Raw genomic sequence first — 12,538 nt, 5'->3', positions numbered from 1 at the left:
GATGGCACATCAAATAAAGTCTCACAAAGGAGAATAAAAAGTATTAAGGGGAAATACAGTGATACTTTGAAATGCAGTCAAGAAAAATCAAAAAGAATGTCATCTGTTCTTAAACAGTGTGTTTCAGTTAGTCAGCTGTTTTTCAAAACTAATTTTGATCTCTAATAATAAATATTCTCTCTACCTCTTCAAAACACTATTTTCTTAACAGGGTCTATGCCAACTATCATACTACAGATCTTGAAGAAATCACTGGTTGTATTTAAGAAACAAGCATTTAAAACAATAATATTTTCCATTGTGTCTTATTAATTACTTAAAAGTCATAAGTTTGCAAAACAAAACAAACCAAATAAAACAAAAGTCCTAAGTTCATCAATAAATAAGAAGAGCCATATTTACAGTTTGGAAGACATCAAATTCTCCCAAAATTAACATACAGATTTCATTAAGCCCATTCCAATAAAAATGCTGTTATTTCTTTTTTATGGAAATTAAGCTGATTCTAAAACTTATAAAGAAATTCAAAAGATCTAGAATAATTAAGACCGCTTTGAAGAACATACACTTAATATATTGCAATAGTAATTACGACCCTATAGTATTGACACAAGGATCCACATGGAATCACACAGAAAGTCCAGAAAAAGAAACATATAAACATGGTTACCTGATTTACAATAAAGGCCACACTGAAATTCAAAGGGGAAAATGAAAATATCTTCTTAATAAATGGTGCTGGATCAACTAGATATTCATATGGTGGTGCATGGGTGTGGGGGATGGACATGACTAAAAACCAGTCTTGACGCTGCCACACCAAACACAAAGAGACAGGTGTAAGACTAGTGGTTACCTTTGGGAAGTACAAACTGGGGAGAGGGACGTGAGGGTGCTTTTCAGGCGCTAGAATGTTATATAGTGACCTGGGGGGCCATCCCATGAATACATTAATCTCTATATTTAAAATTTGTGTACTATACGCATGTTCTACCTCAATAAAAATTTTAAATAAACACACAAGTAAACAAAGTTATCCCCCTGTGCTCCACGATGGCCCAAATCATGTCTTATTTACATATCTGCACCTTCCAGGGCCCAATACAATGCCTGCCCAGTGTTTGCTGAATTTAATTAAATTCGCCAGGTAGCTCCAACTATGTGATTTGGGTACAATATGTCTGAGTTGTCAAGAGCAGAACTCTAGCTGTGCGCTTTTGGCAGACTCCTTTTAAATCCCCAACGCATTCATATTTAAAATATCTGGCTTTTTTTCCCCCCCAAAAGAGGGAGATAGGAACATTTGCATATTGAAAACCAGTCCCATTTTCAGGGTTTAACAAGATTCAAATCAAAAAGGCAAAGGAAGAAAAACAAAGAAAGGTGCTGCCATGTGGTGCCCTAGCAAGCAGATGTTCATTAGGGCCCAGACACACAGATTACTATCACAATGTACTTATCTGCACACGCTATCATCAGACCACACAGTCAAATCAAATTTTGAAGGCTCAAAGGATGTGCACTGAAGAACATCCTGTACTGCTGAAACATGAATTTGAATTTTGTGACAGAGACAGAGGGGTAGAAAAGAACACCAGAGATCACCCACTGTCATTTTAAATCCTATTTATATAGTAAGAGATCATCTATTCTTTAAGAAAGCAATCAAAATCAACATTTAAGATTTCTACTATTAAAATGAAAATCTGAGGAACTATGACCAAAGAAGAAACATACCTTTTTTTCCAGTCTTTAGCAAATGAGACAACACAGAATACGCTTGTGATTATTTTTAGATAAAGAATTGTTTTGTGAGATATTCAAGAAATAGAAAAAGGTGGTTATATGTGATTTTAAAATATTAGTTTGGGGGAAGAAAAATGTAAACGGCTTACCGTTTCACTACCTCATATTTAAATTCTAATCTCATTAGGAGTACGCATTTGTCATCAAAATACTTTCTATTACGCTAATTATGTTCTCTTTTGTTCAAAGTATTACATCATGTCTGCACTTCTGTAACTACATTTATACATTGCCAAATAAAATTTTATTTTAAATTTCCATATAAAATTGGATAAGGAATCAGAAAGAAAATCTGATTCAAAGAGGCAATTGTAGTTAGCAAATTCTTAATCATAATCCGCAGCATTAAAAGGTAGTAAAGTTTTTGTTTTTTGTTTTGTTTTGTTTTGTTTTAGTCAAATTAAGTCAGACACACTTGGTCCCTGATTTGGGCCGAATGCAGTGGGAATAGCTTGTCTGCAACAATCACCCCAGTAGATCGACCAGGAGCACAACACACACACCCATAGCTGGTCAGAAGTCCAGAGTGACACCACTCTCCCAGTGCAGGAAGAAAAGTTGGGGGCAGGAACAGAGGAGAAGGGAAAAGAAGGAGGGAGGAGGGAAAAGGAGAAAAGAGAGTGAAAACACACTCTGAGATTGCCCAAACCCACGCACTTTATTCTCACCCATTTTCATTTTGCAGGCCCTTGGGTCTTGTCTAGCTCTTCACCCCAGAGTCAAGCCACAATCCAGAAACAAAATACCAGGGGTCCATGGTCTGAATCATCCTCTTAAGCACTGACTGTTCTGTTTTGACTTCCTCTCAGGGTTAGGATTCTTAACGTGTGCTCCACAGGCTGCCTCGGTAAAAACTGGAGGTGAAGGGGAATGTGCCACCATCAGATTCCCAAGGTTATGAGTTATGAGCCATTGTTGGACCAGGACTAGATGAAAATAAGAGAAGCGCTGGAACTGGACAGTTTGTTCTTTGTTGTTTTGTTTCATTTTTGTTCCCAGCCTCAGAAGCTGTTTGCTTGATTTGATGCTCAAGGAGAGCAAGGAAAGCTGGAAGGCTGTAATAATCGAGCCAGTGATGAGCAAGGGATGAAAAGCACTACTAGAAAGCTTTGGACCGTATTTTTTAAAGTGAGATTTTTGGCTGGGGGTGGGGGACCAGCACAGGAAAATAGCTGAAGAGGAAGCTAGTCTCCCAGGGAGTGAGGAATAAGGAGGGCTCCCAGGGCCTCACTCACCGCAGGGGGGAAGTTCCAGAGTCCACACCTCACAGGACTTCACCAGCCATACCTCCCAGTGTGGAGACCGGAAACCGAGTCCCCAGTTCTAGAAGCTTAAAGTCCTACTGAAGGACTGCAAGGGAGCTCCTGTCTTCCCACTGCCCCTCAGGCGAGTTAGGAAAACCTACCCACCAACCTGAAGGGGGCAAAGATGGGTTCCTGGAACCTGGAATTCCAACTCTGAATACTCATGCTCTCCCCCTACTCAAACATTGCCCAGCACAGTGCTTTGGTTCTATGATGAGATTAGTATGGAACAACTATGTGTGAATTATAAAGTGGGCTACTTTTACAGGCTCTTAAAGGTTGGCTGGGGACCCTATCATTAAAAATAACAATTTATGTATGAAATATATTAGATGAGTTTCAAGTTCTAGATAACCGATAAGTGAACTTTTTAGAATTTGAAAACAATTCACTTGTAAGTTAAGTTATTCCCAATCACTGAACAAATCACATAGAACTCTAGAAAATCATCATCTGCCAGCTATAGAATTTTTGCTATAGAAAATTTTCTGGTAGCCATTTCTTTTTAGGGCTGTTTAAATAAAAGTGTGCAAATAATCATGTGGAATGAAACCTAAGAAGAGGCTGAGATTAGGAAGTTTTTTTTTTTAAGGCTTCCATCTTTAAAACAATGGAAATTAATCAAAGTTGTGCTTTGTAGGAGGCAAGGAAGGTTTTGGGAACACATCGGTTAATGACCTGAAAATAAAAACTGGCAATTTTTTTTATCAATGTCTGTATTGGTCAAAAGTCTGTTTAGTGACGAATCCAAATGCTGTTGAGAAGAGAAAGGTAAAGTTGATGGTATTACAAATTTCTAATAAAATTTACTTTTGCTTACAAGCAAATATTTTATCTGAGACCTTATTTTATAAGCTGTTATTGTTGGGGCACATGCGTGGCTCAGTCAGTTAAATGACTGACTCTTGATTTCAACTCAAGATCCTGAGATCAAGTCCCACATCACGATTGCTCAGCAAGGAGTCTGCGTCTCTCCCTCTCCCTTTGCCACCCCCACGCTCCAGAGGGCACATGTCATATGCTATATAAGCAAGGAAGGGCTTAGAAGTTCTCCAGTACAAATATACTACCAATTGCAACTCTCAAAATCACCATGTTTAAAAAGTGTTAAATAGGGAAAACAGTATAGTGCTATTTGAGGAGCTTAAGTATAATAAAAATATAAGTTTAAAATCTAAAATTCATTTTTGGCAACTTTGATCTCCCCCCACCCACGAAGAAACTTAAGAGCAGTATTCCATGATGTATCCATCCAATTCTGCCCATTTTAATTAGTAAATTTTTCAGCTGATAAAAAAAAAAACTGGTATCATCTAAAATGGGGCCACACACTTGCAGAGCTGGGAAAGTATGATGCACTTTTCCTACAAGATCGATAAAAACTATTTGTGATACCTATGAAATGATTTAGTTTTGTTGCACAAAACCTTTCCCTGAAATCACTCCTTGTCTGGGATGAAGCCCAATAGCACCTGCTGTTCAATGGGCAGCCAGAAGGGCGGGTCCATGCTCCCCAATGAGGCAAACAGAGGACAATATGACTCCTGAAGGACTTAGTTTCATTTGCAGAGATAAGAAAGCTTTTTTTAGAATTAAAACTAGAGAATGACCAAATAAAAAGAATAATTGTTATATCCATGAAAGATCATGAATAATAAAAAATCTGTTATCTTCTGAAGAAATAACAGCTCACATTGGATACATTATCAACATGTAGATTGCAGGCACACGATGATATAATTAGCAGCATAACAAAACTCTAGACATTTTCTCCCTTTACCGTGAGCAAGCCTAAAAAATTAGGCGAAATAAACATTTCAAACGGTTTAAAACAGTAAGAGTAACAATTCTGTATAACCATTATGTCATCATTTAAGCATTATATTCTCAGCCTGTCACAAGTGAACAGGTTGGCTTAGTAGCACATTTATAAGCATAAAACTTGAAAAATAATAATGTAAAATAAAGTAACTGAATATGAAACTTTGAGGCGAAGGAGTTAAGGTAAAGTACCAAAAAAAAGTGTTATTCTGTAAAATTCTAAGTAGTCGTAAGAGGATTAAAAAGGGTACAAAATACAAAACAGTGCTGGTTACAAATTCAAGAAATTTTCACTCATTAATCTAACGCCCCAATTTCTTTCTAAAATTCCCAGGTTTATTGTGGGCCTTTATTTGCCCTTTACTTTTTCTCACAAAACACATGGCAGAGTTTTTAACCCCACAGATGGATATCTCAGTGCTTTCTCTGTCACTCAGACCCTTAGTATGCCCCCTTCCTGGGTTATGATTTTGTAAATATTTTTCTTCACTTCTTTCTTGTATTGTGTCCATTTTGTCTTTCCTGGTAGCCGGTGAGGTGCTGGAGAGCAAGGACCAGACATACACTCCCTAACCTTTTCCAATTTCAAGTGCAGAGAACAGTGCTCTGGGATCAGTCCGGAAATACAACCTATTAGTTAGTATTTCAGTCCTTCGTGAACCTTCATGAACCTCAGCAATTTTTCAACAAGCTTAAAAACTTAACCTAATTCCAGAATATAGATGTTACAGCCAACGCTGGAAATCATCCGCCAGACATTGTGTTTATAGTACCAGAGTTATAAGCAAGTTAACTGTTCATATTAACATCTAATCTCACTTTTAGGATTTAGGTTTTCCTATTTGTCATCTAGAAAACTGTTCTCCATCCTCTAAAATGACAAATGCATCCATTTAAGAATTAGCCAAAAGACAATGTATGGAGAGGGAAGTGTTCAGTTCTGCATGTTTTCTTTCCCAGGAGGTCGGAGGTCTAGGTGTTGATTTTTGCCCCCCTCCTTTTTGTCTCTCTCTCACCATCTTTGACACACTTCTTTCCAGTGCTTATTTGAAAAACTGAAATATTCATGTAATTATGTTAAGGGGACAAAATACATTAAGAAAAAGTAAGGAATTCAGCTATGGGAGATACATATTCAGTTTATTTTTGGCTTAGCCATCACCATCCCCTTTACACTTTCCCTTCATATTAAGAAATGTTTAGGGGCGCCTGGGTGGCTCAGTCAGTTAAGCCTCCGACTCTTGGTTTCAGCTCAGGTCATGATCTCAAGATCCTGGGAGGGAGCCCCTCATCGGGCTCCAGGCTCCAGCTCTGTGCTCAGCAGTCAGCAGAGTCTGCTTCTCTGCCTCTCTCCCTCTCTCTCCGCTCAAGTGCTCATGCCCTCCCTCCCCCCTCCAAGCGCTCGCTCGTGCTCTCTCTAAAATAAATATTTTAGGAGAAAGAAAGAAATGTTTAGTTTCCATTATCAAATTTGTGTGTATGCTCAAATTTGTATGTATGTTTCACACACCTGATTCTAAGGAGACATTTTGTCAGTATAATACTAGGAGATTTCTTTTTCTGGCACTAGATGCTTCAATGAAGAGCGTACAAAAAGGCACTTTGTTTCCATAAATAAAGCATTGACCAATTAATATGTGATTCCTCTTAGGGATCTTACTCAATTCATAAAACAGCTTAAAGTTGTCATGATAGGGACAAAATAAATCAAAACACAAATCAAACTATAATAAGATTTCCATAGAAAATTAGACTGGATTATTACGTTTGTTGATTTTGGTCTACAACTTTTTTCCTGGTCCAAAAAGATTTTGCATATATTTATTCTGAATAATAGTAGTCACTAACAAGCATTTATTTAGCACCCACTGTTCTGTGGATCAGGCAAGAAACTAAGGAGGTGTTGATATCCCTTGCAAAGAGACATACAGTGGGATTGGAGACCATGCTTGGGGAGAATAAACGTTAGTGAACTGAGCATCCAATAAAAAACAAACTAGACAAAAAATTCCTCATCCTTAAAAAGAATGAACAATATTTAAGTGTCAATGATTTTACTAAGCACTTATCCTTCCATTCTATATATCCCTCATGTGATTTTTACTGGTTAAGCAGACATGGGGGAAAATATTTTATTTTCTCTAAACCCTCTATTTAATAAAAAGAAAAGGAAGAAAGACCCCTTTGTCTTTAACTAAGACCCATAACTTAAAATCTCAGTACTCATTAAACAAGCTGGGGTAATTTTAAAGTTCCAATAAACCATTAAGCAAAATACAAAGTCTGAGCAATATATCAGTAAAGCTTAACATTTTTTTTCTTGAAACTGTATTACATGGAAATTGCCCATATTTGAACTTAAATTTAAAACCAAGATTGCCAACCACATAAGGTATATCTAGTTATACTAATACTAAATGATTGAAAACTCTCCTATTTCTCTTCACTTATCTTTTCCTGTTTCTTTCTAGTAGCTCAAGCTTTGACTCCCAACATATAAAAATATAATAGATGCTATTGGAAATCCAAAAGAAAGCTACTTGAAGGGAAGAATGCTACAATATTGCATTATAATGCATCTTCATTTTAACCATCCCATGACCTTGAGTCTTCCAACACCACTCCTAGATAGCCACACTATCCCACTCACCCAAGGAACTAAGGTGTATTCAGGATGTAAAATATTGTATGGCTGTATTGATACATTTAAGCAAACTTTATTCACTGTATAAATGTGGTTACTTTTTAGGACACAGAGCTCCCTAAGTCTTAATATCATACCTCTGTATGGTCCAATCACCTTAATATACTCAGTAGCTCTATGTATCAAATCATAACCCTTAATTCCTACAGAAACAGATTGATACAATATTCCTATGGCTACTAAGTAAAAGTTAAGGAATTCCACAAAATGTTAATGCACACAAAAATTCAATTCAGAAAAACTACTTTGCCCTAGTAGTCTTTATTAATACAATCCAAAATTATATCACTCATTATTTTTCACATTTTGAAATTTAAGTTCAAATATGTTCTTTAGCATACACTTACATAAAAATAGCTTTAAAAGAAACTTTTGTTTCAGAACATTTCATATACAATACTGTTTATGCATAAAAATTTTAAAAGCAAGCTTTGACTATGGTATATTTTATAGAAATATCTTTTAACTATGAATAAAGATCACAAATGTGTCAAATTGCATTTAGTTGGTACAAAATATTAGCTAAGCATGTAAAGAACATTTTGCACTTTCCTTTCTTCAAAAGAAACAGAGTAAGTATTTCAATTCCCATCTGTATTTGCATACATGCATTGGCAGTAATGTCTGTTGTAGTATCTTTGAAATAAACAGACCATGAAGGGTGCCTTTATACTAAGTGAAATTAAGACAGCCAATGTTTGAAAATATGCACATACAAATCTTTAGGTTAAAATACATTAAATTATCAGGCTTTTTTTTTCTGTGTAGCTGAAAAGTGGATGCCAAATTTAATTTTTCATAATATAGCATAGGTCATATATAATTCAGAAAATCCTTTAGAACAATATGTGCTTATGTTTACAAAGCTACATCAAACTACCTCTTAGAATGAACGTGTCAGGTGATAAAGGGAGCCTGCTGTGATAAGACCACCCTGACAGAGGAACACAAAAACACCCAACAAGCATGTAAAATCGGGTTACTTGCAATCTGTGTCACTCCACACTAAGATATTATGAAAATTTCACAATCTCCTTTATTTCCCCTCATGTCCTGCCCTTCCACAGCATCCTCAGATTTACTCTATGTTTAATGCAGCTGTACTATTTTTCTAATGATTTTCTCTGTCAAAGTACACAACATACTGATGTGGTCACACACTGTAACAGAGCTCCATAGATTTTTGTTGTTGTCGTTGTTAATAAGCATAGAAGTAACTAACATGTTTTTATGGGGTTAAAGTACTAAATAAAATTTCCAAAACAGACTCTAATTGGATGAGTAACTCAAGAAGAATTATTTGACATAAGTTAGTTTTGTTAAGTCTGGTAACAAAATTCATTTCAGGTGCCATTTTAATTGGTATGTATTCCTTCCAATGAAAAGAAATCCAATCCATGTATTCTTTCTTGATTCAAAACCATCACATCCATCTTTCGATTGCAGGTTTAAGTCCGATATCACTCTGTAAACAACCATGCCATTCCTCAGTTTTTGATATAGCTTCCAAACAGAAGTTTCAAAACAACTCTGACTAGCAAACACATCACTGTACTTTAAACAGACTGATGTTTTCTATCCCATGTTTCAGGAAGGTTAAAAGACACACGCACCAAGGCAAGGATCATCACTGTAGACAATAGATTCTAAGTGAGACTATTAACCCTTTAGGTAGATTAGGCAACACTTGTTTTTAAACTAACTACAAATCAAACGAAGTCTCTCTATCTCTCTCTCTCTCTCTCTCTCTTTTTTAAATGACTCACACTATCATGTTAGCAACAAATATGTCGGGGAGAAAAAACAGAGCTAGGTGTTTCAAACTGTGCTTACCTAAAATCTGCACCTAGTCACTTTACATTTTAGGAGATGCCCCTGTCTGAGATAATGAAGATTCTTTACAATAGGGAATTTAGGTTTAATTGTCGAACTTGAATACCATGTTATATAGGTCAAGTCAGTAATGTGCATCTTTCTCCTGAAACAAAGAAATTCAAGAGTAATAGGATTTCAGATTTCATAGTAGAAACAGCAAGATATGTTTTGAGAATGTCATTTACTGTAACACAAATCAATATTAAATGCTTTATGCAGGAAGCACACTTTCAGAAAATGGGCCCTAAAGCTTTCTGGGCTCCGACCCTAATTACTAGAGCAGGCTCTTGCCGTTTGTCTCTCTCTTCAATTATTTACAGGGCAAAAAGAGCCAAATGGCATTGCATTAGCTATATTAAATGCTATGTACTTGGTTTCTAACTTACTAATGGTACATAAAAATTACTAAGGTGAATGTGCCTGTAGAAATGGCCCTTTTTCTTCGGCACCTGAGTGTACGTATTTATTATTCATACAGTTAAGTGTTGAATAGGCTTCCTTTAGGCACCCAATGCTGCATAATTTAAACAAGTGCATTAAACATATATGATATCGAAAAGGTAATGCATTGATTATATCTCCAGATTTCTTTGAACAACCTGTATTTACAATGTAGCTCACAAAAAAAATGAGCACCTACCTTGGGTCCCTGAAAACAAATATGTGGGGACCACAAAGAAATGAATACTGGGTATCCTCGCTTCTACCACCTTGCTGCCTTCTGGCCACCCAAAGTAAGATGAGAACTGGGGGGAGTAAAAAGGAGGCCCTTGATTGCTAGAAAATTTCTGGTCTCAGTGCTGACAAGTGTCCTTTTTTATGTGTGCAAATACAGAGCTATGTTGTAGGTACATAACATGGACCACACACACTGTAAGAAAGGAAAGCTTATCAAGATCGAATCAGAGATTCTTTGCACCAGGCCAGGAACGTCCTCTGCCAGCCAGGAGGACACGATTACAACCTACCAAAGGAAATTCAAGCACTACATCATACTTGATTCTTTTGTGATCTAGGGCACCCGGAGTAGTGATAGAAGATGCTAATCGCTGAAGAAGGCTGGTGCATCCAACTTCAACCCTCCCAGATTATGAGAGAAGCTTCCAAAGCAGTGAGATGCTCACTCTTCATGGGCCCAATACATACATACATATATGTATTTTTTTAATGCGTTTCGGAATGCCTTAAATCTTACTGTAAAAAGGTAGGCCCACTAACAAGGTACCCAGGGTCCCTAGAAAGTCAGTTGCAATTTGTATGGCTATATGTCACCAGCTGTGTTACCTAAGAGTACTCCAAGGCCACTTGTGAGAAAGCACCACTGGAAATGCATCTGTGGTCCACATACAGGATAGTATTCTTCTAAACTAAAGTCACTTCTTTCTCTGCACTAAATCTGCCCATTGTCCCTCCTTTGCAAAAGCTACAGGGAAGATTAAAAAGGACATCAATGAACGCTGAGTGAACTTTGGCCACTTTTCTACCCAAAACACCAGCGTAAAAGTAGAAATCAGTAACCAGGTGAAGTGCCACACCGCACAAAGATCAAGGCGAGGGGCGGGCGCGCAAGGCCCGGAGGCGGGGAAGAAAATGTCCCGTCCTTCCCCCGACCCACCCCCCCACCGCCCCAGTCATCGCGCGCGCGGGAGGTTGAGGGGCGTCCCTGGGGGAGCCGGAGGCTGCGCACCACTCCGAGGGAAGGCAAGAGTTACCGCTCTCAGGGCGAGGCCCAGGAGAAGCGGTCGAAAAGCCGCGCCGCCCGCGGGTCCCGCCGCGGGGCCCCAAGCGTCCGCAGCCGAACCGCGAAGGTTCGGCGAGGGGCGCCGCTCGGCCCCGCGACCCTCCCGGCCTCCCGGGCCAGGAAGGGGCCGGCGGCTCTTTCCTGTCTAGTCTCTCCCCCCACGGCTTTCTGTAACCCGATCCCCGCACTCTGCTCCCCGGGCAGCCGCCGCCCCGCGCGCCGCCCCGCGCGCCGCCCCGCGCCACCCAGGCCAGCGCTATAGTTAGCAAGCCTCCATCAACTCCGCCGGGGGTGGCGGGGGCTCGTCGCGCGCGCCCCTGCCCGGGCCCGGCCCGCGCGCGCCCCCGGCATCCCCCGCCCCCCGGCTCCCCTTTACCTTCGCTTGAAGATACTGGGGGTAGTAGTAGGTGGCGTACTGAGGGTACATCTGCTGTTTCCACACTTTGCCCATGAAGCTGGAAGGGAGCCTGCCGTGAGCCTGCCGTGCAGGGTCGCGGGCACTTTGGGGTTTCCAAGTCTCGATCTCTCCTGCCTCTCCCTTTCCGGCGGCGGCGGCGGCGGCGGCGGCGGCGGCTGCCGCTGCTCCACCTCCCAGCCCGGACCAGACGTCGTCGTCGTCGTCCTCCTCCTCCTCCTCCTCCTCCTTCTTCTCCTCCTCCTCCCAGGCAGAGAGAAAGACACTGCAGAGCGGAGAGGGCACCCCGGACAGGGCGCTCCCACGGAGTTGCCTCCCGGAGCCCGACTGCTCCGAGGCTGCCAAGGGCTGGCGCGCGGGCCGCGCTCCGCTCCGGCGAGCAGGCGGAGCGGGGCTCGGAGGTGATCAGTACAAGTGGAAAGTGCTGCGGCGGCGACGACGGCTACGCTCGGTGCCAGGCGGCATCTGGGGTGGGTGCGCCCGATTGGGAGAGGGGAGAGGGGCTGGCGCGCCGAGGCGGTGGGGGGAAGGGCGCGCGGGGCGGGGCTTGGGCGCCGTGGAGCCCGGGACCCGCTGGAGGTGAGGGCTGAGTTTTCACCACTCCTCACATCCAGGGCTCGCGGTTGGACGGGCGGAAACCTTGGGAGCTCGGATCGCTTTGTGTCGGGGGTGGGGGTGGCTTGGGGGAACCCAGCTTAAAAACTGCGAAGTGGACACCTCGTTTTCTTTCCTGAGTTTTTATCCTCGTAAGGGGGAGGGGAAGTAAGGGGAAAGCGGAGGAAAACTGATCAATTTCTCACTTCCCCAGCCCAACGATTTTTTTTTTAGACAAGAGATCGAAAATGATTTAGTGTCCAACCACAAAGCTGGAG

At 40.6% G+C, this 12,538-nt stretch overlaps 1 protein-coding gene across 7 annotated transcripts in view; it reads right to left on the bottom strand.

Moving 5' to 3' along the window:
- The window catches only part of RBMS1 (RNA binding motif single stranded interacting protein 1), a 207,271-nt gene extending 195,141 nt beyond the window's left edge, over positions 1–12,130 (bottom strand). For 3 of the 7 annotated variants that reach the window (XM_073883449.1, XM_073883474.1, XM_025854062.2), the window contains exon 1: positions 11,628–12,130. In XM_073883449.1, coding sequence (XP_073739550.1) covers positions 11,628–11,702 — 75 coding nt within the window. In that variant the 5' untranslated portion in view covers positions 11,703–12,130. The remainder of the gene's footprint in view (positions 1–11,627) is intronic. The other 4 variants (XM_025854069.2, XM_073883477.1, XM_025854078.2 and 1 more) reach the window with 3 other exon arrangements.
- Positions 12,131–12,538: the final 408 nt, after the last annotated feature.

Source organism: Callorhinus ursinus, unplaced genomic scaffold, assembly GCF_003265705.2.
Source record: "Callorhinus ursinus isolate GAN/ISIS: 27379988/994484 unplaced genomic scaffold, GSC_fseal_2.0 scaffold2, whole genome shotgun sequence".
Classification (NCBI taxonomy): domain Eukaryota; kingdom Metazoa; phylum Chordata; class Mammalia; order Carnivora; family Otariidae; genus Callorhinus; species Callorhinus ursinus.
This window is presented reverse-complemented; position numbering and strand designations above follow the sequence as displayed.